Source organism: Nipponia nippon, unplaced genomic scaffold, assembly GCF_047370975.1.
Source record: "Nipponia nippon isolate SJK-2023a ecotype South Korea unplaced genomic scaffold, ASM4737097v1 scaffold_2, whole genome shotgun sequence".
Lineage (NCBI taxonomy): Eukaryota > Metazoa > Chordata > Aves > Pelecaniformes > Threskiornithidae > Nipponia > Nipponia nippon.
In genome coordinates, this window is record NW_028262336.1 from 30,275,270 (window position 1) to 30,300,548 (window position 25,279).

General features: G+C 40.8%; 1 protein-coding gene across 2 annotated transcripts; it reads left to right on the plus strand.

The window, feature by feature from the left end:
* The first annotated feature begins 7,820 nt into the window (after positions 1-7,820).
* Positions 7,821-25,084, plus strand: IFNAR2 (interferon alpha and beta receptor subunit 2). Of its 2 annotated transcripts, XM_087757037.1 has the most exons (11): positions 7,823-8,036; positions 9,381-9,485; positions 9,570-9,712; positions 11,232-11,328; positions 14,646-14,687; positions 14,994-15,123; positions 15,317-15,480; positions 17,833-18,005; positions 19,503-19,665; positions 20,114-20,232; positions 23,659-25,084. In XM_087757037.1, the coding sequence occupies exons 4-11, from the start codon at positions 11,298-11,300 to the stop codon at positions 24,355-24,357; spliced, it is 1,521 nt and encodes a 506-aa protein (XP_087613163.1). In that variant the 5' UTR covers positions 7,823-8,036; positions 9,381-9,485; positions 9,570-9,712; positions 11,232-11,297; the 3' UTR covers positions 24,358-25,084. The 2 variants fall into 2 exon arrangements, with proteins under 2 accessions (XP_087613164.1, XP_087613163.1); XM_087757038.1 differs by lacking the exon at positions 14,646-14,687 and having other exon boundaries at positions 7,821-8,036; positions 9,381-9,712.
* Positions 25,085-25,279: the final 195 nt, after the last annotated feature.

The following is a 25,279-nucleotide window of genomic DNA, read 5'->3' on the forward strand; positions in this document are numbered from 1 at the left end:
GCAAGGGAAGGATCTGACGGACAATGCATTTTCTGCAAACACGAAACAGAATCTTTCCCTGTGCAGTTGAAATGCCACCAGGTCTACGTAACATTGAGCTTCACGTGTCTTGGCAGGCCTGCGGATTTTATTTCTTCTACATGGCAGTTGTATGCAGGAAGCCAGCTATATTCCTGGAGCCATTACGCCGATTAGGTTCACGTGGAGTTTGGAGCCTTCACAGTACCTGAAACTCCACAAGGAACCTCTGGAAGTTTACAGGCATTGAAACAGCCCATGTTCACAAAGTCCTGTTATCCCTGAGCACACCTGGCTTTGATGTCCTGCAGTCTGAGTCTGCCCTCCCGATTCTGCAGCCATAAGGACATAAGCTCACTCGGACTTCATCATACCTAGAATTCAGTTATACCCGTGTCCTGTCTCATGCAGCAGGCAGCAGCACAGACCTCAGGAATAATGTATAAATGGGTTAAGCATCTAGTTACACCTTAACATTTAATTTCGTCTGCCACATTAATCTATCCAGTAGCCAGTGACAGCTCGGAAGCATTGCAAAATATTTGTACCCTGCGTAATTTCACACTAGCAGTAAACTTCATCTGCCTGCTCCCTTTTCCAGGGGATTTCTAAACGCGCTGAACGGTGCAGACCCAGCATATGCTTATGTGGAAGAAAAACATCCTGCACCCAGTGTCTAACCTGTCCTAGAGTCCTACATTCCCTCATACTCCAAAAATAACCAAGGGTTGAGCTTGGCACCCCACCAGAAATGTATGGCATCTCAGGGCCTGCCACCAAGGGCAGTAGGTGACACCTTTCCCCACCCACCCAAGCTGAAGATGAGGCAAGTTCCCTCCCCCATCAGGATTAATTGGCCTGCAGCCTGAGACATGGGGGTGACACAGGTGACACCTGAAGGTGACAGGCCACATCCTAGAGACATCTAAGATGGGAATTGGATTTTAAGCAATCTTTCAAGAAACAAAAGATTTCTTAGTAAAAAGGAAAAAGATCTCATGAGTTTGCTAAGCCTACAAAGGCACAAGGAAGTTGGGCCAAAATTCAGAAATTTTCCTGTATATTACAATTTGAGTCAAAACACAGACGTGGTAAAAACCAGCTGAAATGAGTCATTTGCAAAGTACTGAAGTAATACTGGAAACCTACTCTGTCTCTCAGCTTTGCACAATGAAAGCTTTCAATACAAATAAGCATAAGCATCTCCTGTGGGGACTTGCACAGAACCCACACCTCTCTCCCACCAGCAAATCTGAAAGCATGTCAAAGCATATGACCAACATAAAAAGACAGATTAAAGATATGCATGAATAATAACAATAAAAAAAATTTAATGGCTCCTGTTCTTAGTGTGCTGGTCCATGATATGCTGGAAGGTTTAATAAAGTACATTTGAGTTCTGCTAAGAGAGGTCTCAGTCTTCCAAAGTGTTGATGAAATATTATTAACACAAAGTCGAAGAGCATAAATAGGTGTATATCTAATTTTAGTGCAAGTACTTTCTACAAGACTTCCAAAGTATTCCTCTTCAATGTCTTTTCCAATACTTTTTCCTAGAGAAACAGCATCACCTTCAGGCCAAAAAAGATCACATTCCAATTTCTTTAGTCAGGAGAGACTTTAAAATTACTTCTCAAAATCTTGCACATTTTTTATTTCTTTCTGATCCTAGATTGCAAAACATGAACATACAAAAAATTTTATAGGGCTGTACACAAATGTAAAAAAAAAAAAATAGGGGGAAGGGGCAGTCTCTCCTGGTTTTGAATCCACTGAAGTTTCAGAACAGTCCACACAGTTGAGCTCAGCAGAAAATAAAGATAGCAAAACCAGAAATAAGATTTAATAGAAATAGATGTGTCAGAAGTAAATAATTAAGGAAAGTTATATAAAGATGCCTATACCTGGAAACTGTATAACGATGTTCTCCCTAAGACTATCTCTAAATCAGGTATATCAGTACTAATGATGCTGACAGTAAGCACAGCAATTGGAAGACAGGCTCACAGCACTTTAGACTAGTTTTAATTAATTCCAAGCATTTATATACTCAGTGAAACCCTGCCTATATAGAGGATCAGCCCATACTAGAGTTATCAGCAGTGGCAAAGTATGGATGTAGGATGTAGGATAAGAAATGAAATAATGCAGGACATGGAAAAGTTGAGGATATCTCAACTGGATGTATGAGATGAAATGAGTGCCCCATGAACTCACAAAGAAAATAAGAGCACCTCAGTCCTGTCTTTCTACATCTTTCTTTATTCTCTCTTTCTTTGCAATGGGCCAGTTTTACCAACAAACCTATCAGTAGCCAACTACTATGGCAATCATTTTGCAGCCTGAAGCCCTCAGTAACAATAATACAGTCAAAGAGGTCAACATGGTGTATGAATGGCAGAAAACAGGATGTTTCAGGGTGTGCAAGCAGAAGAAGCTATCAGCAGAAATTAGGTCAAGCCAAACAAGACCTGCGTGCACACTAGAAATTTCCTTCTTATCAGGGAAAAAAAAACAGATGTACTAGTGCATAACTTCAGGATAAACACCAGCTTGTTGAGCTATTTCAAAATTAACATTTGAATTATTTTCATGCTACTGGCTGTCCTGAGGTATGGCATACACACATGATCATCTTTAATAGTAAAAACTCCTGAGCACAATTAGGCTGAGCAGCCACAAGAGAGGAGGTGTGACAATGGTCTGTTATTCCAAAAAGGTTGGGAACTACCATTCTGTGCAGCACAGCATGGGGACTGCCATGTGTGTTTAGCTGCTGTGCTTCCTCCTCGAGTTCTACAGCAGCAGTTGCACCCACAGACCTTCCCACAGCTGGCAATTCTTTGCTTGTCTAGATACCACAGTACCTCCAGAGAGGAACGGGATGATCTTTTTGTCGTGTCCCAGGCTGGTTTATTGTGATATGCTTAGAATACTTTGGACCTCTGAACCATCTCCATAAGCTTTGGCCTGCAGAGACAGCAACGGTCTGACCTTGTGTCGGTCTAGATTGATGAGACTTTCCTTCCAGACAGCCCTGCATTCAAAAACTGAAAAGCAAAGTGACAACTGAAAAGAGAGGGTGCTTACCTTACCAGTGTTAAAAGTCTAACTTTTAACCCAGGCGCTGTGTGTTAAGATTCCTGCTCCAAATTCAGACATGAAGTACTAAAACACAGAAGGAAACGTTTCTGCTGTTGCCCTAATGAAAGAGCAACCATCTCTCTCTGCCCAGAACGCAACAAATGGATGACAGTGACTTCTATGTTAGTTAACTTTTTGTAAACTTTGCCTTTCTTATGTTAGTTTTCAGTCTAGTTTTAAACTTCCTGCTCTTTTAACAATCATGTATTTCATGGGTTAGCAGTGGCACATTTAATTTTGAGGAATAATTTTACTGTAAATTAAATTAGAGTCATTGTAACAGATAAATCACAGTGAACTTGCCAGGTTATTTTATGTAACCTTATATTGCAACAAGAGAAACTGAGAAATAGAGAGCCTTCATTGAACAGGAAATTTAGCATCTCAGTTACTTCCTCAAAATGCCTTCCTTCCTCCCCAGTATCAGCTTTACACGGCATGCTTCACATCTAACAAGCTCCTCTTCATCCAGTGTTGACCTTGTGCAAGTAATGCATCAGGTGATCTCTCAGAGAGCACCTGATCAACCTGTTACATGCACACAAATAGATATTTATGTATAAACACACACATGTGCACATACATCCACACACACTAACAGAACTAAGAAAATAATTGTCTGCAGTACCAGTATATTTAGTCTGTGCAATTTCTTCCCAATTTTCTTTGAAGAATAATGTCAGTGTTTACTATGGCAGACCCCAAGCCCAGGCTCCCCATTTCACTTACGTACAAATTCTACAGGCAATTTTTCACATGAAGTGCAGCAGATGGAGCCATTCTCTACATTAAAAACAAAAACAAACAAACGCAAACAAACAAACCAACCCCCCAAAAACCTACTGGAATTTTCATTACAGAATCTTATATTCTGGTATAGCTGAGCATCCCTGTGGCTTCAGCACAAGTTCTCTTTCATGGGAAATGCAAGCTGAGCTGCCAAAATCGAGAGGCTTTATACTTTGCACTACCCAAATCTTCACTATTCCTTGCTTGTAGTCCTACCTTCCTCCCTGTCTGCATTGGGTCAATACCTGAGTGAGAGCACTTTGCTGAGTGCTCCAGAATCAGGAACAGCTAGGAGAGGAAGTAATATTTCAGCACCCAAGGATACATTTACATCTAAGTCACAGACAGATCATTACGGGAGGCAATTTATATTTATATTGGTAATAGCTATGACGTGGTGACTTGACCAAACTTTTGTGAAAACTAAGTTCTAGCTCTCCTTCATCACCAACATACAGGATAACCTTGGACAAGTAATTTCTGACTTTAATCCTAGTTACAAGAACTGCCAACAACCTATAACTCACCCTAAAGTCACCAGGGGTTGGAAGGGTCAAGCACCTTTGAAAACAGACCTTCTTACCTCTCTGCCTTAGTCACCTCACCTATGAAATAATAATATTTTCCCATCCCCTGCAAGGGGCTCTGAAGCCCATGGAAGGAAAACTCTACTTAAATAGAAATAACAAGTATGATATTATGAGAAATCAGCCCAAATAAGGGAAGAGTTTCCTTATTTAAAAAATAAACAAATGCAGGAAAGGCATAACTCCAGGACTGGAAAGCAATGTAAGAAAGACCCTGACGGTAGTTAGAAAGAAAAGCATTTTGCGTGGAGGAAGAAAGCAGAACGTTAACAAATACCGCATGTAAGTGAGAGGGACTTTAACTTATGAAAAGGATCAAGTGCTCTTCAGGTAATTCAGCAACCTTGCAGCTCAAGGATATGCTACCAGCCAAGGGAACAATTCAGGTCTGGGAACTCTCTGTTAGTCTCAGCAAAAAGAATAAGCCAGCAGCCATGGAAAGGAAAAAGCAAAGGCAAAAAAAGACATATCCTAAAGTTAAAATATTCAGTGATACCAGAGATCGTGAAGTTGGCTTTGAGCATGGGGAAAGGATAACACAGATACCAGCACACAACTGGTATCGCAAACCGCAATTTTATTGTAAGAGTTTTACAAACAAGCTTACTCAGCAGTCACTGCATGGATGTAAACAGTTCCCTGTAGCCACTGTTGAAGAATTTTCACCAGAAAGTGGGTATCTCTAGGTTTGCTTTATTAACAACTCAGAGTTGGGCCATCACCTCAGTGCGTGGCAACTAAGTGTTACAATTGTCACCTTATATATGTTTCTGTAACAATTACATGGTTATCAAAGTCCAGCTAAGGTTTCCACTGCGTTAACAATTCTTCATTCTTCTGGTCAGCAGACAGTTCTTGATTTCCCATGGGTAAACCAGTTCTTTGCGTTCAGTTCTTGTTTATTGACCACATAAACAACTTCAATCACTGGTCCGACGCAAGATCATAAAAGTCATTTATTTCCCTCTATGTCTAGTATCACAATGCTCTATTTAAAACCGTCTTTAAATTCTAAGAATCTGACCTCTTAACTTACATTATGTATGCTTACCTTACCCGTATTCTCATCTAATGTCTACATCAGTTAAAATGTCTTAAATCAGCTGTTCAATTATTCATCTTTTCTTATTACACCTATCTTTATCTACTGATTAACTCAGCTGGTAATTAATCCAGTCATGGGATAGAGCTATACAGGGACAAAATGAGCAGTGTAGCATGGACTTAGATTAATATAAAACACCTGTAGTTATACAATTCATGTAATTTATTTTTTCTAAATTACCCTATACAATAACTATTCTTAAATGCACAATAATATTCAAAGCCTTGATTAAGTATTTGCTAACAGCCACTAGCTGGGGAACATGTTCCACTGGATCTTCTGCTACACGTTTTCCGAAAGGCTTCCTTGGAAACATTTTTCAAGGTTTTTCATGCTTTTTTGCCAGTCATTCAGGCTGGTGTCCTTACTCCTCCCAGCAAAATTCTTCTCCCTTTCCCCCTACAAATATTGGCGAATAACAGTCTCCCACAGTATGGGCTCCTTTTTGCTGGCTTCCTCATCACAAGGTAGGCAGGTGAAGGAGTCCCTGCATCTGAAGAGTCAAAGGCAAAGTAGCTGATTCCTGCATGAGCCAAAGCTGCTGAACCCTTTCCCCTCCCGCTGTTGCTCACTTAAGCTTTTTTCCCCTCACCACTCTCTCTCCCCCATACAATGGAGCCGGTGACGTGAAGGTTGCTTCATCCCTCCTGTACCTAGGCCAGACAGAAGAGTCACTGGATGACCAAGTGACAGCATTATCACTGGAGACAATGAGGAAGGCTGGCGAGAAAGCTGAAGATCTCACTTTTTGCTGTGTTTATAGTTTAGAGAAGTGGAGAGGCAAGGAATGATCAGAAAAAGGGAGAAGGAAATAAGAGAAAAAAAGCGCAGCTGAATTTCAGCATCTTCAGCAAAAAGTGCTGAGAGACCGTGAGAGCCAGTGAATTCATCTGATAGGCAGAGAAGAACAACAGAGTCTGGGGGAGATTCTGCAAAGAGGGCAGGAAATGAGAAAGAGGTTTCCCTAAAGACAATGCTGAAAAAGCAGTTAGCAAAAAATAGAAAGGCTCACAGGTAAAACAGCCTTAAGGAAAAAAAATGTGTGCTGGAGCAAGTGAAACAACAACAACAAAATAAAACTTAAAGTTTAGGAGACCTTTATGTTTGGATAGGCAGAAGCTGAGTGAGCCATGGGAAGGCAGCATCAGAGGTATAAAGCAGATGTAGCCATGCCGAGCAGCACAGTGCTATTGTGGCAGAACTGATCAAGGCAGAATATCGTTAAAATTTCGATTGTCCTTCTGATTTTCATTCCAGACCCTGCTTCCAGGTAAATGTTCTGCCCTTCAAAAGTTAGCCTGGAACTGGAATCAAGAAACACAAATAATGGTGCCACATATAATACTCACTCATGAGACAAACCCATGCACAACCTGTTTGGAGTTTCTAGTCAGAACTGGGACTTTTTCAGTTTGCATCTCAGATCCAAGGTTATTTCTTCATGAAGTAAAATGGACAAAAACTGTCTTCACTACTTTTGAGCTATTCATGGGTTAAAGCAATATATATATACACACACACACATTTTTAACTGGAAAGTTTGTAGAAGCCTAAAAGATGGTGTTGGGAAATCTCACGTTTGCTTTGCCTTGTATGGCTTAAGGAGATGCCGCATAACCTCATGTCCAACCGCCAATTGACTCCCAAAATTACACGTGTCGCCATCAGTGAAGAAACAGAGGCCGACGGACAAGGAGGTGCAGCCAGTGAGGCCACAGATGCAGCGGCACGCGGCCACTAACCAGACCTGGTTTCTTACCCCTCGCTTGCCTTGGGTAGGTACCAAGATCTTCTCATGAAGATCCCTCACGTGACACGATACAGGCTATATTTAATACCACATTACTGCTGTTTCCACTATCAGAAAATACTTGGGACAGACGACACCCCATCCATTTGGGTGCCGTGCCCATTAAGGCAAATATTTATGAAACGCTTATCATCAGCAGCACCCTCTCTCAACAATCCCTCAACACTAAGGACAAGGAGACTTTCCAACGAGGAAGGGCATCAGCAAGCGCTTTCGCAGCTTTCTGCCGAGACTTCCTTCACGACAACAAGCACCAAAGACCGGGGCGGGCAAAAGAAAGCGAAACAAGGGAAGAAACCGCTTATCGGGGGCCGCGGGGAGGGAAGCCGTGCTTCGCCAGGGGAGCCTCCGCCCACCGGCGAGGCGCAGCCCCCGCACCGGACGAAGCGGCGCCCCGACGCCGGGGCCCAACGGAGCTAACGGCCGCTGCCGCCCAAGGCACGCGGCCCCGCCCCCGCCGCGCGGCCTCCTCCTCAGCGCCGCCGACCGGCAGTTCCCGTTCGGCGCCGGCGCTGCTCCCTCGGCCTGACAGGGGCGCCGCGGGGAGCGGAGCGGAGCCCGCGGGGATGCCGCCTGCTGCGAGGTACGGCTGGGAAAGCGGCGTCCGTTCGTCCGTTACCCCCCGCCCCCCCCCGCCCTTTTCCCTTAGTGGGTCGCCGCCCGTGGGGCGGGGGTGTGGGCGCCTGTCTGTGGTGTGGGCCTTGGCGGTTTCCCCTTAGAGCAGCCGGAGCGAGGGCCGGGGCGGCCTCTTACCGCCGCAGAGCCTGGGCCGGCCGCGCTCGGCGGAGCGCCGCCGTGTGCTCCCCGCTCTGGCTCGGCGAGGGGAGGCGTCCGCGGGCGCCAGGCCGGGCTTCCCGAGCTGCGGCCGGCTGCGGGGGTTTCCTGGAAAGCTCCCTGGTTTCCCTTAGCGCTTCGCTGGGCGCCTGGAGGAGGCCGCTGTTGGCCGAAACCCGCCGCCCCGCAGCACGTGTTGGCGTTAATACCGGCGGAATCGGACATAAAAACAGCGGGTTATGGGGATTGTTTCTTCGGCTGTGTCGCCGAACGCAAAATTGACCCTAGCCATAGTCAGCGAGGTGCGTTGTAGCTGGTTTCGGTGCAGGTAGTCGTGTAGCTCCAGGCCAGAAATTTGTAAGGGAAAAACACGCAGCGGTAGGCTCTGACAGAGCTTGTCGTCGTGGGTGCTGTTTCCTTGTCCCCCTCGCCCTGCCGGGGTGGCGCAGGGCAGCCGAGGAGCCTGTTAGTGTCTCGCAATGCTGTGTGTCCCACCCTGGTTCCTCCAGCGGCACGTCCGGCTCAGCAGGAGCGCTGCCGGCAGTGCGTGGAAAATGGGACTTCTGGTTAATGGACTTGGATCATTAAGGTTGAATGATTTCGATATCCTTAGAAGCGACTTCTGCAAAGTTCCCCAGCAAAGCCTAGAATAGGGTGTGGGCATAACATTGCAACCCACAGTGCGATTCCCTAGTTCACATGGTTTCAGTGGTAAAGTTGATCCATACATTGTATTAACCTGTGTAGGCTTAGAACATTCCTCTGCTGACTTCTCTGCCTGAAACATCTCCTGTGGTGTCTGTCTCTTTCTCGATATTCTGATAAGTAGATTTCTATAAATAAATATACCATCTGCTTGTTTCAAAGAATAGGGCATGTTTTCTGCTTTACTGATGTGGCGCTTTTCTGCAACACAAGCCAGTGACTTTCAAAACTTCAAAGCCCGTTTTTTTTCTGATTGGAAGCAAATACAAAACAACCCAGCCTGGACTCCAGTTAAAAATGATCTGCCACTGAAGATGATGTGGAAGTGCGAAGCTGAGTTTTGAAAGCACTGGGGGCTTCAGGCAGCTCCCAGGGGAGTTGCTGTGAGCCCAGGCTGATGAGGTGAGTGGGGGCTGGACTCACTAGTATTTCCATGGCTTCTTTCCAGGGACTGCTGAAGCTCTGAAGAGGAAGAGCAGCAAAAGCGAATCAGAGTTCTGACAGAAATGGTTTTCCCCTGGAATTTCCCCTGGAATTTCACTGGCATTGATAGGTCTGCAGAAGACATCCAGATTTAGACAACTGCGCAAACTTGGAGATAAACCTGTTTTATCACATTTTTCTTACGTATTCTAAGGTGCTACATGCGTAACTTGGCTTTGAATATGCATCACGTAAGACACATGTGTTGTTCAGCATACAGAGCCATACACGAGTCACTTCAGATTCCAAGAGTGGGATAGTTGTTACTCGTGACAGCATGTACAGGAAGGATCGAAGGTACGCAAATTCATCTATTGCATAATACCGTATATGGAGTGCTTTGAACATGTCTTGTGGTTAATTGCAAGGATTAAGGCATAAAGGTAATATTTTGCTAAGTGAATGCAGGATCCTCAAAGTTTTCTCTTTAAGAGAAAATTTTGAACAGCCTGAAAAATCAGATCCTGCAGGTGTAACTGTTCTTTAAAGTGACTGTGAAATAACATTGTTTGGCATTAGGTTTCTGTGTGACTTCTGAACAAAGCTATTAACCTTGTTGAAGTAGAAAGATTTTTTTTTTTTCCCTACTTGTGTAATCTGTAAGCTTGATCTGAATGAGGAAGTCAAATTATTTTTATCTTCTGTCACATTCACTAGTGCCAAAACCAAATGGACTTGATAGATACGTGCAACTTAATCACTTTCTAGTTTGCTGATATCAGTGTTAAAGATTTTGTAACTAGTAAATCTTGTCTTCTTATCCATCATTTTTAATTTTGATTGAAAAGAGGAAGACTGGTATTTTATATCTCCTAAACATTCCTCATGCTTGAATGAATTAATAAAATGAACCAAACTGAAATGAAAAGAACATTCTCTTTGTCTGTGGAATTATGATTATCAGTTGCACAGATACAGGTTCTCAGCATTTATCCAGTGACTTCCTATAGTCATGCTAAAACTTTGAGCAGAGGAAGACTGATATCTCAGATAAGGGTTTTCTTAATTCATCTGATTTTAACATACTGTGTTAAGTTTGACCATAGTATGGTTTGTCACAATTTTAAATTTTAAGCTGTTTAAGAGAAAATAATTTAAGTTGTATTTAAAAATCCTTTTAAATTAAAAACCAATTTATTTGTATTAAACTTGAGTTGAAGATTATTTGGAAAGAGTTAGACCCTTGCCCAGCCATCTATAGATTCACAGTTGTTCCTTAGTACTTTGCCTGTAATTCAAAACCTGATCCTGCGAATATTAATTCTGTGAGGATAATAAATAGAGTAAAATAATAACATTGAGGAGAGGGAATATTTAAAAAATTGTAACATAAACTTCATAACTTCCATTTAATTAATAATTTTAGAATTTTTTTTTTAACCTCCCTCTTGATCTACCTTCTTTCTGGAAACATTTTTTTGCAACAGTGATGAGTTCTTGTAATATTTCAAATAAAGCCAAGCAATGTTTATTTTCATTGTATTTAATAAGTTGGAGTGAGTGGCAAAGAATTTTCAGATACTATCTTCATGCAAAATTAATACAAATAATCATACAATGCTTTCTGTATTTATTTTAAATGGTAAAAGCCCTTTCCATGTGAAAAAAGGAAAGTGCTATTGTCATGAAATTGCCTGTCTAATTTGGGGATCCTTGCCCGCCCACCTCCCGCCATAGCAGTAACGGTTTTGGTACCACTGCCTCCCCCCAAACATTGAAGAGGTTAAAATAACTCTTTGTACATAGACCTTGTTTTACTTGCAAGTAATTTACTAAGATGATTTGCTGAATGTGATTATTTTTAATGTATTTGCAGGTACAGAAGCAAGATGTTTATTTTGCAATCAGTAGGTTATATTTCTTAATCACTGTGGAAACACTGATGGATGGACCAATGCATTTTTATCAACTTGGTAAGTTGCCTGTACCTTTATATTGTAAGAGGAGTAGTACTGCTAATTTCTCACTAACGTTCCTCCTGAGTTACTGAAGTAAAATACCATCATCTTATTGTACAGCTCTCCCTGGAATAATTCACAGAATCAAGAATCTAGTGTATTATATTCTACGTACTCCATTCTATACATAAACTGTGATTTTTCCCATAAGAAAGAAATTATTTGAAACAGCGTACTGCATTCTGCCTCTCTAAATGACCAGTGAAATCTTAGTTGGATGTGTTGTTTTTCATTTCTTGTTCAAATTTTTTTCAGGACTCCTTAGTTTCTGCATTAGCAGGCAGAACAAACATAGTTTGTTGGCTGAGCTGTGGTTGTAGTGAGAAACTGTTTTGATAGGGTCATTTAATTCTGTAAAAAGGATAAGATGGTAAAGAAGATTCCCCATACAGTTTACAGAGGGTCTTTATTTCTCCAGTGTTAATTTTCCCAGTTATTTGGTCTAAGATTTTTTTTTTTTTCTTGTCTGTGTCTCTTATGGAAAAGTGTAACCTGCAAAATTTTGCAACTCTCCAACTATCTTTGCTAAACATGTTTGTTGAAACAAAGTTCTGAGGCAGTTTGAACTCTAGATGAACGGAATTTGATTTTGATAGGGGAGAGGCATTTAAAAATCACAAATATGGACAGAATAGAAAAACATTTATGTCAACAGAAAATACATCAGCAAGACAGCTGACATGTGAGGTGGCTGGCATAATTTTGCATTTTGGCAAAAGACTGTTTGCTTCTCCTAATCCGAAGGGCTTGCTCTAAGGACGCGTGTCATTGCTAGAGTCTGTGCACTGACACTGTGTTTCTGTAATGGGAATAACCTTAATGTGTTAAAGGCTGTGTGCCTCTTGGAAGAAGGGAGAATTCCTGCCACAAATGATTACAAACCTGAGATTGTGTTCAGGTGAAGAATAATAACTGTTGTATTGCTTTGTTATTCATACCCACTGGATGTTTTTTCCAGATAGGTGATCTGTTACTATGTGGCAAGAAATCAGTTGTTCTACTTTTCACTTCGCTTCTCTAAGGGGACGTTTATTATTCAGTAATAACATAAAAGAACGAATGCAAAAGGAAGACTTAGAAGAGAGAGGATGTCTGTGGTTTGAATGGTGAAATGAAGCTTGCGAGAGAGGAGTTTTCTGTCTTATGGAAATATAAATTTGCTGCATGTGCAACTGAAGTGAGCTGCTTAATCTCTTTGCATCTAATTTCAGAAGGGATGCTGGGAGCATAGTTTAATATTTGTGAGACAGGTGTCCGAAGAGCCAGATTTGTAAGAGATACTTGGCTAAGTATGCATCCCAAATGATTTCAACAAACTTAGGCACTCAAGTGTATTAGTGTATGCTTCTCTGTGTGCCCACTGCTAATTAAAGGGCAATTTTTAGGGCACTTCTCTGCAGCCATAAAGATTCCGTGCAGATATCTCTTTAATTAATTGAGTAGGAAATATTTCCTTTCCTCTTCCAGTACCCTCTGCAAAAGTAGACAAGGATCATAAAATAACTGCATTAATCCATTAGGAAATTCTCCCAGTGTGTCTGGGACAAGACAGTTCCCGCTGACCCACTACTATTCTGAATCCCCTCTGCTTTACCAGAAATATGTATTCTGGCACTACGTTTCACATAGTCAGGGATTGGACCAGATGACCTCCGGAGGTCCCTTCCAACCTCAACCATTCTGTGATAGTCCTGTCCTATCCATTATTTGTAGATCTCCGTAAAGATCGTTTCACTTTTTTATGAGGTATGTCCCAGATTTCTTTTCACTGTCATTCTTACTGCGGCACATCTCGTTGACATATCAAGTAGTTCTGTTATATTATTTGTCATAGTGTGGCACCTGAGAACCTCAGTTGTGGGCCAGAGTGCTACTGTGTTAGTTGCTGTACAAATGTAAAGTCAAAGACATTCCTCATGCTACAGAAGTTACTATTCAAAGTGAGATGAGGAGAATAAAAGAACATGTTAAGGCAGTATTAATCAGCACAGGTCAAGAGAGGTAGCAGGCCAGCAGTGTTTTGGGTATTGTCATATTTTTGGGTAGAGGGTTTAGATGTCAAGACAAAAGAGAGTTCATGGAGAAGAGTTTGAGGGAAAATAATGAAGTAATTTTGGAGATATTTCCATGGAGTTCATTTAAAGCATGAGAAAAAGCATGCATGTTTGAAATTAAACTAATAACTTGTTGGCCAACTGAGTATGGGAGTTGGCATCTCATCACTAGGAGGATAGGCCACAAAATGCCTTTAAAATGAGGACAGGAAGTTTATATTTGTTGCGCTCAGAAAGTGGAAGGGAGCTAAAGGATCTTGAGAAAAAAAGAAGGGTCAGAACAATAATTTCAAGAGTGTCTTGAAGTGCCATGCTGAAAAGATATGAATGATGCAAGACTGGGTTGGTCAAGGAAAAGAATTGTGGATATAGTGAGAATCTGGATGAATGAACAGGCTCTTACGGAGGTTATACAAGAAGATGTGGGGACCTCTAGAATGTCAGGATCTGCAAGAAGGCTGGGTTCAAGAGATTACTCGGACAGTAGGCCTGACTGACAGGCTGACTGTGGCCTTAGTCATGCCCTGTGACAGGAGAAACGGTGTTGCAGCATCTGTTGGCGTTTTTTTCTTTTCTTTTGCAGGCAGAGAATAGAGTGCTGTAGAGTTAAACACTCACAGGGAAATGTTACAGAAACAGGACACAAAATAGGGAGTTACAGGAGTTAGCTGACTGAAGACAGTGAGTAATACACCAAAGTTGTTAAACTACAGCCTTGAGGACTCCCCACGTTTAGCAAAGAAGGACATCTGTGAAGATGATTCAATAATGTTCTTCAAGCAGTAATAGTATCTTTTCCCAGACCAGTTTTAAGATTCTTGTAATGACTTAAGTTGGTGTTTAATAGAGTGAGGTACATGAAATATAGTCAGAATCCTCTAAAACAATATTTGATAAGAACATCTTTTATTCACACTGGGTCTTGAACCTCACCTGGCAGGGATCAGCATAAGCCTGAACCACAGTATAGTTATCAAAGAACTAGCTCCTAGGAGCCTCAAATTAATGACAGAGGTTGGAAGGGGACATCCTCTACTCTGGGAAAGGAGGGAAGGGTAGGGGAAAGTAGTAGGAAGATGTGAAAGAAAGACACAGTTCCACTGAGGGAATAGTGAGAATTACTGTCTCTAGTGGTTGCAAATTAATATCACCAATAGTAAGCTACTAATCAGATATTGTAGACATACAAATACATTAATACACAGTTTCATTTTCCAGTGTACATCAGCATTCTGACTACAGCTTGTTGCAGCTTGCCCGGTAAGAGTTTTTATTGTCTTTCAAATACTTTTCCTAACACAGTTCAAAAAACTTGCATATTCTCACCAAGCATCATTTTAAAACTTCATGCTTTTTGAAGAAAGAACTTAATAGAAATATAATATAGGAGGACAGTCCTTTGCATTGTTGTTTCTGTTGGGCTGAACTCTGTTCTATGGTTGCTTTATTTTGGGGCAAATATTGGGCTGCTGTAATTGGGTTTATTGATTAGAATTGTTGCAATCTCACATTTGTTTGCCATTCATATTGGTGGGTTGTTTGATTTGGGGTTTTTTCCCTTTCTAGAAAGATTTCTGGGAGGGCCACCTCACAACCTACGAATGGCATCTTCCAATTTTGAGCACATTTTGTCCTGGCAGGCAGAAAGCGATCCAACTGTGCCAACATACTATCGTGTGCTGTACACTGACCGCAGGCAAGTCTTATTTTATAAGACACAAATTTTACTTTCAATGTTTATCGACTCAAAACACTAAGGCTGGGGTTTTCTTGTTTGTTTGTTTGTTTGTTTTTCCACTCAGAAATGCTTTCCTCTCCCCGCCAATGTTTTCTTGTATCAGAGAATCCAGATAGATTATTTTGATCTTTTTTTAATTTTTGATTTACAGGAACTGGAAGACTGCTAAACAATGTTCAGATATTACACAACTCTCCTGTAATCTGACAGATGATTTTAAAGAGCTTTCCACTCAGTATTCTGCATTGGTTCAGAGCATCATAGGAACCGAAGTATTCAATTCTTCTGTACTTAATTTTGTGCCATATACTGACAGTAAGTTCTCTGTCTGCATTTGCTTATTTTAGTAATTTTTATTCGTAGCTGATGTATAAATGATATTCTGCTAGCTTTACAGTAAGACACTCCAAACTAACTTGGTCAGTAGCTTATTCCTTTATCTATGAGAGTAGGAATTTGTATATAATCTATCACATATCAGTTACAAGACATAGAATATATAGACAGCTTTCTAAAATTAGTGGCTACAGTAGTTCTGATAGATGCATGAGGCTCTGGTTTTGAAATAGAATATATGTATATAAATATAGAGGAAATAACGTTGTGTCAAGCATTGACAAGCACAAAGTAAAAATCTCTAAGTGCATAAGATACATAACTTAAAAAAAAAAAAAGCCAACATTGTTTTTATGTTCTCAAGTAGTCAATGTTAAAGAGTTAAAGAAATACCATGTCTGCATTAGATGTAGGGGAAGAGATTTACTTGTTTGTTCATCACCCCGCTCTTTTCCCTTTCCTTGCTGAAAGAAGATGCTTGTTATCTGTGACATCTTCTAATGCTAGAGGTGGCTTCTCCCTTAGGTGTGCTTAGTATTCGGTTTTGAAGTAACAGAGAGATTGAGGAACAGTTGGAGGACTATGGAGGAGAAATAGGTCATGTTACCTCTGAATTCAGCACAGAGGTAGCCGCTGCTGTGTCCGCTTGTGGTCTCAGAACTGATGAAAAATTGGAGGGCATGGGGAGAATAGCCACAAGGATGACTGAAGGATTTGAGAACATCCCTCTGAGGTGGAGACCTTCAGTCTTTCAGCAGTTACTTTCATAAAGAGAAGGATCAGAAGGTGCATTGACCACTAGTTAATATGATGGCAGGCTTCTTCAGTCTTGTAAACAAAGCGTAACAGGATGCCCTGACTGGAAGCTGAAGCTAGATAAATTTTAGCTAGGAAAAAGAGGCATATTTCAAATTGACCACTGGAACAAACTGTCAGGTGCTCTGACTGATTGTCCATCACTGGCCACTTGTAAATTGAAATTGGATGTTTGGCTAGTAGTTCTCTAGTTCAAACAATTAGCAAGTGAGTGAAGTCATGTTTTCCAGGGCATGGGACTTAGATGAACGCTGTAGTCCTTTTTTGTTTTACAGTGCCTAAATAGGAAAGAATTAATATTCTGAGATATTTCTGGGTATAGTTGATATCTGCCTTCAAATACCTACAGTGGAATCTCACTCTTGTTGACAGATGGATTGAGCAAATACAGAAAGGCTTCATAACAAAGAGCCAGGAGAACAACTACATTTGACTGTAAACAAATTTAAGCTAATGTTTATTTGTGACTTAAAAGATGAGAAAAGAGTAAGTGTGCAACCATGTGACTAAGACATGCTTTCCTGTTTGAGAGCAGATGAAAGCTCACATTTGTTCTAAGTATTAAACTTGTTTTTTTTTTTTTCTTTCTACGCTATTGCAGGAACAGAAATAGTTAGGAAATGTATATTGCTTTTTTGAATTTTGCAGAGGTTGGCAAACCACTCTCCACCTTGATCAAAATGTACATGCTTCTGGAAAAGAAAAGTGAAATGCAAACTCTAAATGTTCATGTTTCCCCCCACACACAATGTACTATGCAGAAATGGAGGATTACGAAGATAGTTTGTTCTCACACCATTTTTCAACATTCCTACCACTTTCCCTCTGTTGGAGGGAAGAAGATCTTAGGCTTGATTCACCATGGAATTTTCTCTGATCTTGATGCACGTGTAGTTTTGGAGAGAGGAGGCAATTAGTGTGCACGGCTCTTCAAACACATACATGTTCTGAGGACCTGAACTTGAGAGATTACTTTGAACACAATGGAAGTCTCACAGAAGTGTAACTATGTTTTGCTAGGTCCTCTGTCCTACTGTTGGTAGAGTTTTTAGTCTTTGGAGCTCAGCTGTCAAGTTTAGACCTATTGCCTTCCTTGCAACCAGTATGAGTATGTGCAGGGCTACACACCACTGAATTTCTACAAAGATTCCTTCCAGAGAGTGACTAAAAGATGATGATGAGCAAGAAAGTAATCAGCTTCTCCTGTGCATTAACCTCAGCTTTCCTCTCAAAGAGATAAAAAGCTCACATCTCTGTGGAGCTGAAGTAAAGCCTCTGTCACCTTTCTGCTTTTTCCCTCCCTTCCACTGCTTTCTGTTTTTAAAATCTAGTCACATGGGAAAAGATCGTTTGACCGTGGAACTTAAATGTTGCAAGGCCTTGTGGATTTACAACAGTGATATACTCTGGAATCTGATTAGTCCGTTCTGTATCTGTCACCGAAATAGAACTGGTACTGAATACATAGTGTATATTTTTTTCCATATTTTTTTTCCTCTGTCTTTTTCTCAATAGCATCCCTGGGACCACCAGAAGTTAATATCAGTTCCTGTCTAAACTGCATAAATGTCACCATAAAGCTGCCAACCTCTCACTTCAGAAAAAATGAAAAACTGCGGTCTTTAATTGATATATATCAAGAACTTGATTATGATATAACACTGAAAACACTTGATAGAGAGCATAAGGTAAAGAACTTTTTGTTTTATTTGTGTGTTAGGGGAGAAATATAGAAGGCATAAACTGGCTCTGATGGTTAGCAAATTCACAGTAGCAAATATGTCAATAGAAGACACTTAGAAGAAAACAGAATGGCCAATGTAATCTTAGCTTCCTTTTACTGCAGAGAAGCAGGCCTAGAAGAGGAATACTAGTTGTCCTGTATCCTTACTTGAAATAAAGCACAGGGCACTGGCTCAAGTGATTATTCTCCGGGAAGACAAGGGAAAGACAGTTTAGCAGAAACTACTAGCAGGTGTATGCACAACTGATAGGAAAATAAGTTCCGAAAGCAGTTCAGTAGTTTTGTGTCAAACTGGAAAAATGTATCCAGTTAGTTTCTGAAACAACCTATTCTGGGTCTGGTTCTATTTAATTTTTTTTTGTGTGTGTGGTGGAATGGAGAGGTAGATAGGCATGATTAGAACTTAAAATGATCCTCGCAAAGTGGAGAAATAATCTTAAAATAATAGGAGATAATAAGGACCAATGCAAGGCATAACACTTAAGAATAATTGTTTGTGTAATAAGTAGAGTGATAACAGCTACACAGGCAGCAGTTTTGCCAGAAAGGATGAGAGCATTCTATAATATTACAAGCTAAGTGTGACTCGCATGTTGCTGAGAGATGAAAAAATTATATTTTTACGTACTCAGTACTTGTAAAGCCTGCCCAGCACCAGTCTGGGGTTCAGAAAAGGCATGGGCCAGTTGAGCAGGATCCAAAAAGGAGCAGTGAGGACTGGGGGGGATCCTGACACGACCTATGAGGAAATGCTGAAATAATAGGGGACCGCTTAGTGTAAGCAAGCAAAGCTACAGTTAGAGGTCAGAGTCTCTGAATATGTAAACATTTACTACAGAAAAGGAGGAAATAAACCATTCACTGTCTTGGACCAAAAACAGTGAAGTGAAATTGGCAGTTGTGCAGACCTTAGGTTAAACACCAAGAGAGGCATTAATACCTGGGCTGGCAAAGCGCTGGAGTAAGTTGGCGAACTAGAGCATGGACTTACCTGTACTGGAAGTTTTGAACAGCAGGTCAGACCTGTTAGGAATTTAATCTGTCTAACTCATTCTGCCGTGAGTCGCAGAAGAAGGACCACAACTTGCCTGCCATGGATATTTTTCCCCTGATTTCTGAATCAGAATATCACTTGCAGTTTCAAATCCATAGAATCTATGTGAGGCTACTTCAAGGGGACATACAGTGACCAACAGTTGGAGACAGAAGGCAGTTTATCTTTATAATACGATATCTCGCAAACAGGTGTAAGGTAGGCAGCTTGACATCAGCTAGAACTAGAGATGAAGCAGTTGTCTAGGTAAACCACTGAGTTACTGTGTCAGTTTTTGCAGATTCACGTGCTACTGCATTTCTCTGAAATAGCCATAATGTTTTATCAGTGGTTGGGGATCTCTTTTTAGGCAAATAGCTAACTTTAAAACATTGTCTTTCATGGCAGAGACCACGTGAGAAAACCACTGAAGAAATTTTTAATACTGTCATTGAAGAATTGTATCCAAATAGAAATTACTGTGTGTCTGTTACAGTCACTGCATCTCTAAACAAACATTCCATCCCATCAGCCTGGAAATGTATAACTGCAGACTCTGTAGCTCAACAAGGTAACTGTGCTGTGGTGCAGGACTGGATTGTCTGACTTGATTATGTGCAAGTGTTTTCTTTTTGCATAGGAAGATGTAGAAGTCAATTAATCCTAAAAATAAAAAGAGAGAAAGTACCTTCCGAGTGATAAACATTGTGGGGATTTATAACTGAAATATAAAAACCCATCCGCTTTGGGGCTACAAATCTATTGTTAATCCTGTGAGCCATACAAATCTCCACTAACTCCCTAAATAGCTATCAAGGATGCTGTAATTTCTATTTTAACTTCTGCATCTAATTTGAGATTTGGTCTTGTTTTGACTTTGGACCAGATGACCTCCAGAGGTCCCTTCTAACCAAAATTATTCTGTGATTCTAAATACCTGTTCTGAATGTGAAATATGAAACGTGATCATTGGAAACTTCATTCATGTATGTATGTTTGTTTGTTTTTTTCACTTGCAGATTATCATATAGGTGCAATCGCAGGTGCTGTATGTTTCTCACTGCTGTTAGCTGGTGCCCTGAAGTGTATGCATACAGGAGGTTATATTCTTCAAAAAAAATCACTTCCACATACCTTGGTATGTAATAATTCTCATATTTAACCTTCCTGGTTGGGAGGAGGAAGCTTACCATCTGAAATTTCTAATCCTGTGCATTAGGTACAAGTTATGTAAGTACATGCAATGTTTTAATTTGCAGTTTACCTATGTCAAAGATAGTCCATAGGCTGCTAAATCTTGTCTGTTCTGTGGAACAGATATTCAGTCTTTTTCAAAACCATTTCTTGCTACTTCTGTGACAATTTACTAACAGAGATAGAGGTGTGATCATCCCACCCTACTCAGCACTTGTCAGGCTGCACCTGGAATACTATGTCCAGTTCTGGTCCCCATGGTGCAAGAAAGATGCAGACAGGCTGGAGAGGGTCCAGAGGAGGGCCACGAAGATGACCAAAGGGCTGGAGAACCTGCCCTGTGAGGAAAGACGAAAGGAGTTAGGTCTTTTCTCCCTGGAGAAGAGAAGGCTCAGGGGGGACCTCATCACAGTATTCCAGTACTTAGAGTGGCTACAAACAGGACCGAGGCTCTCAAAACAAGGGGCAGTGGGTACAAGTTGCACCATGAGAGGTTTCATCTCCATATAAGAAAGACATTTTTTACAGTGAGAACAATCAATCACTGGAACAACCTCCCCAAGGACGTGGTAGAGTCCCCATCCCTAGAGGTTTTCAATATGCAATTGGACAGGGTGCTAGATAATCTCATCTAGGCTCCCTCTCCCATGAATGGTTGGACCAGATGGTCTTCCGAGGTCCCTTCCAGCCTGGCCTGTTCTATGATTCTATGAAGTTAGGGTGCAGGCAGTAGTGAAGGGGAGACTCCCCCCAAAGTAACTTTAAATTAACTCTTTATGGTACACAGAAGCAGGCTAGGTCCTATAGCAGAGCACCCAGCGTAGGACAATTAACCTCTCGCCCTTTGAAAATTACCTTATACGTAAATCCTTCCTGCAGCAGACAAATTTCTTCTACTACCTGAGCCAGGGCAATAACTCCAAAACAAAAAACCCACTCCAGGTCTTAAGTGAAGTGCAGAGGGAGAAGACCTGTTCTCCACCAAGAAGTATGCTCTGGAAGCATTCAGGAGCAATGTGTATCCATTGCTCCTTAGGAAAGCAGTTTCTGGCACATTTTGCCTCTGTTATTTCACCCTGCAGCACTGTACTCCTCTCTAAGAACAAAACAAATTACCCTTATAATATTTTCCCGTTTATTACCCCAAAAATCAGAGCATTCCCTGAAGCTTTGAGGATAGTTTAGCCAGGTTCCTGGTTGCTGGAGTTTAAAGACATTTGGGGAGATTCTACAACTGGAAGCAAATATTTTAAACTTGCCTTCAAGGTCCTTTCTTTATCATGTTTCCATAGGGAAGCAAGCTGAAAAGACAAAAGGTAGCTTTAAGACCCAGTTGGGTATGGGCGTATTGTTCCTGTAGCGATGCATAAAAATGGCCTAGAGTTGGGAGTTTTGGTCTTATTATCCCCAAAAGAAGGGCCAGTTATTTAGGTACATCTGGAGAAGAAAAGAGTCACTGTTAGTGCTCGAAGACCTAAAGCTATGCTTCATGTTTGTTGTCCACAAAAGGAGTCAAGGACAGCATGTGAGAAGTGCTAAAAGTAAAAGTTCAGCAGCCTGGTAAGAGCAAGATCTGGATGGTTGTTAGAAATGATCTCACACACAACAAATAAGAACTTACTCTCAATTCACCTCAGCAAGGAGGAGACAAAGGACAGACCATCAAAGACCTCGGTAGAGATGAGACGCTGCTTTGAGGAAGCAGTCTTTAAAGCGTGTTGTTTCTCAGGTTTCCTGAGTCTGCTTTGTAACATCAACAGTAGCTTCTCAGTCAAAGGAAATTTTCTCTTTACTGAAATCAGATATATCTTGCAGGTCCCCAACCTTCCGGTTTTGTGTGTATCTCATACCGTAGATTGGGATGCAGTTATGTGCAGATATGTCCCTGACAGAAAAGTATCCTAGCTGTTAGTCCCAGAACTGTTACTAGCAAGTTCAGGATCACTTCTCTGGGTAGCCTGATGTCTGTCTTCCTTCTCCAGTCTCAGTAATGATTTATTACTGTATTCTGTTATAAAGAGGGATTAGTGAAAAGGATGCCTGATAGTGGAAAACTTAGTAGGAAAAAAAGGATATTCATATGCAAGTTCTCTCTGCCAGAATCTAGAGCTGGCACAGTATCTTAGAAACTAACTCCTGGACCAGGCTGTCATAATCTACCTGAATATTGGAGTTGAATGAAAACAAAAAGCAAAGGAAAAGAAAAGAAACAACAGAGCTCTGGAAGAAAACTTACTCGTGGTGGGGTAAGGGGGAGGACGGGCATATACACAAGGCAGACAGTGCCTGCACCGCCTTCCAAATGCTAAGCTATTCTCAGTAGTCACATATAGTGATCGGCAAAAAAGTCCATGATTAAGGAAGAGTACTTAAGGAAGAAAGAAAGGTAATGATAATATATCACTCAAATTGTTCCGCCATTTTGAATAAAATAATCTTTCTTTGACTTTTTCTGTGATCAAGTGTCATGTTTTAGCGCTTGAGGAAGCCAGTCCCAAGTCGGCTAATTTTTTATTTTAATAGAAAGAGAAGAGACTAAACTGCCACTGATTTTCAAGCAAAAATAACAAGATTCCTAGGACTTGTTTCTATCCATCTTTGCTTGCTTTCTTTTTTTTTTTATAGCCTCTGACTTCTTTTACATTTAATTCTATGGGATTTTTTGGCATAAATATTTTCCGTTTTCTACAAACATATCCAGAGTAGATTGGCATCAACTTTTTCTAAGACTTTTTTCCTCATGTGTCTGTCCTTTGCTATGTCATTACCTTCATATCTCTAAGATTGATGAATGTGACTTTGCCAAGTAGTGTCTGAGGTTAATTTTTTTATTGTCAACGTTTTCCCCCAATGTTTCGAATATTCAATAATCCTCAGAAGTGCAGAGTAAAACTGAGAAAATGGGACTTAGGATTTTATATAGTTCATTGCTTCAAATGGTACATTTCTACAGGACGTTGAAGTTGATTGTCCAGGTAAGGCTTCTCTCTTGCACGGTAACTGCAAGAGCTAATAGAGAGTTGCAAAACTCACCTCAGGTTTAAGATGTATTTCTAAAATGAGCTATTAGTCATAGAAAGATACCTAAAAATTTGAAGTAAAACATTTCATACCTGACGCTGCTTGGGAGTAGTGTCATTTCTTTGAGGCTGTCCAATGCTGTGTGCCTTGATTTGTAGTGAAGGCTGTCATAGTTACAGGAATGGGGAAGATGCCCTGAACTCTGCAGAAAAAGCCAGAAACGTGTCACAGAAGGAATTGTTTGTTTGACAACCTCATGATTGGGGTTGGGGTTTTTTTTTCATCTTTTTCTGTGCGCATATGCAAATTTGGCTGATTTTTTTTTTTTTCATTCACTTTGCTCTTCTAGGTATTCATCAGGACGTTAGTATATTCACCTTGGACATTTGAATCTGAAGAAATAGCCTCTGTAGAGATCATTTACAAAGAGATCAAAAAAAAGGCAAATGAATCCAGTGGTGGTGTCAGTGATAAAGATGACAGTGATGACAGTGACGACAGTGACAGCGATGACATAAGTAATCATGACTATACAAAGCGTGATATGATAGGTAGAGTACCTCATTCCTCTGACAGGCCAAATGCATTCGTGCAGTACTCTGCCAATAGAGCGTGTGATGACAGCAGCAGCCAGGAAAGTGAAAATCCAGATGCTGAGCCAGAAGATTTTGAAGAGCATGAGACGGACGTTGAAGAAGACAAAGACGCAAGTAGTGAGTTACTTAGTCCTTTCCCTGAGGTAAACTGTAACTATTCTTCGAGGCAAAGGAACAGTGCTTGCTTTACCATTAACTTGAAAACTGTGCTGTTGGGAGCCTGTGAAGAGAACGTGGATAGTTCTGCAGCTCTCCTTTCTTCCCAGGAAGATGCAGTTGACTGGCAGTGTACTCGTGCTTTTGAATCAAAACTCCTGGATGACACAGAAAGTGCGCAGCAACCACACTGTCATAACGGCTCTCGTGAATGGCAAAATTCCTCTCATTCATCTGATGAAAGTGACTCATCAGATTCAGATATGGACCAAAAAACTGAATACATAAGAAGATGAATAAGGGAGAACCACTATTATTTTATAACATACGAATTGATATTGTCCAACTTTATTTCTGGACTCAACATACAGATCTTGCCTTTTTCTATTTTTATCATTCTGTGAGTATATACCTGAAAACTGAAAATACACAACATTCATTTTTAACGAACATTTCTCTCATCTCTCCAGGTATAGTTCAGGTTGGATTGTCCACAGAGAAACGAAAATGACGTTCAGATGCAGCAGAAAGAGTAGTTACTTCATTTTGCAGTTTAATAGTGAATTATACCTTTTAGCTGTCACAAAGTAAATCTTTTCTGTAACTCAAGTGAGAAGTTAGTTTACAGTACGGGGAGTTCTGAGTGGCTGGTCTCTCAACCAGACCGCTTTTTTTAATTTGAAAGGACTCTGCTATTGTTGTTTAGCTCTGTTGATGGTAACTCTGAAACCTGTTTTGCTGGATGGATTGCTGTATTCACGTCTGTGAACTGCTTTCTACACTTGTGCAGAGAAAGCTGATCAAGTGAAATAATGGGGGTAGAGATAAGAATAGTCAGCTTACAAAAGTATTCTCCTTACTGTGAATCAAGGCATTAAACACACCTTTTTATGTTTTTGTAATATAATTTTGTGCAATTACTAAATGCTACACTTTAAAAAAACATTTTTTATGACATTTAAAAGTTACTGCAGTGTACAGTTACACTTTAACATTTGTGCTTCATAAAACGAAAATTTTTCATATGCCTGCCTGTTTGTTTTTTCCACTGTGGCTCCTACATGCCCTTGGACAGCTACATGAGTTAGCCTGCTAAGAATTTACTCCGTATGGGATGGCTTTTAGGTATCACCTAGCTGAAAAAAAAACACCTTTTTTCACCTCGTGTTGATCCGCTTAGGTACTACTTTTCTGCCCACGAGCAGTGTCTGGCTGCCA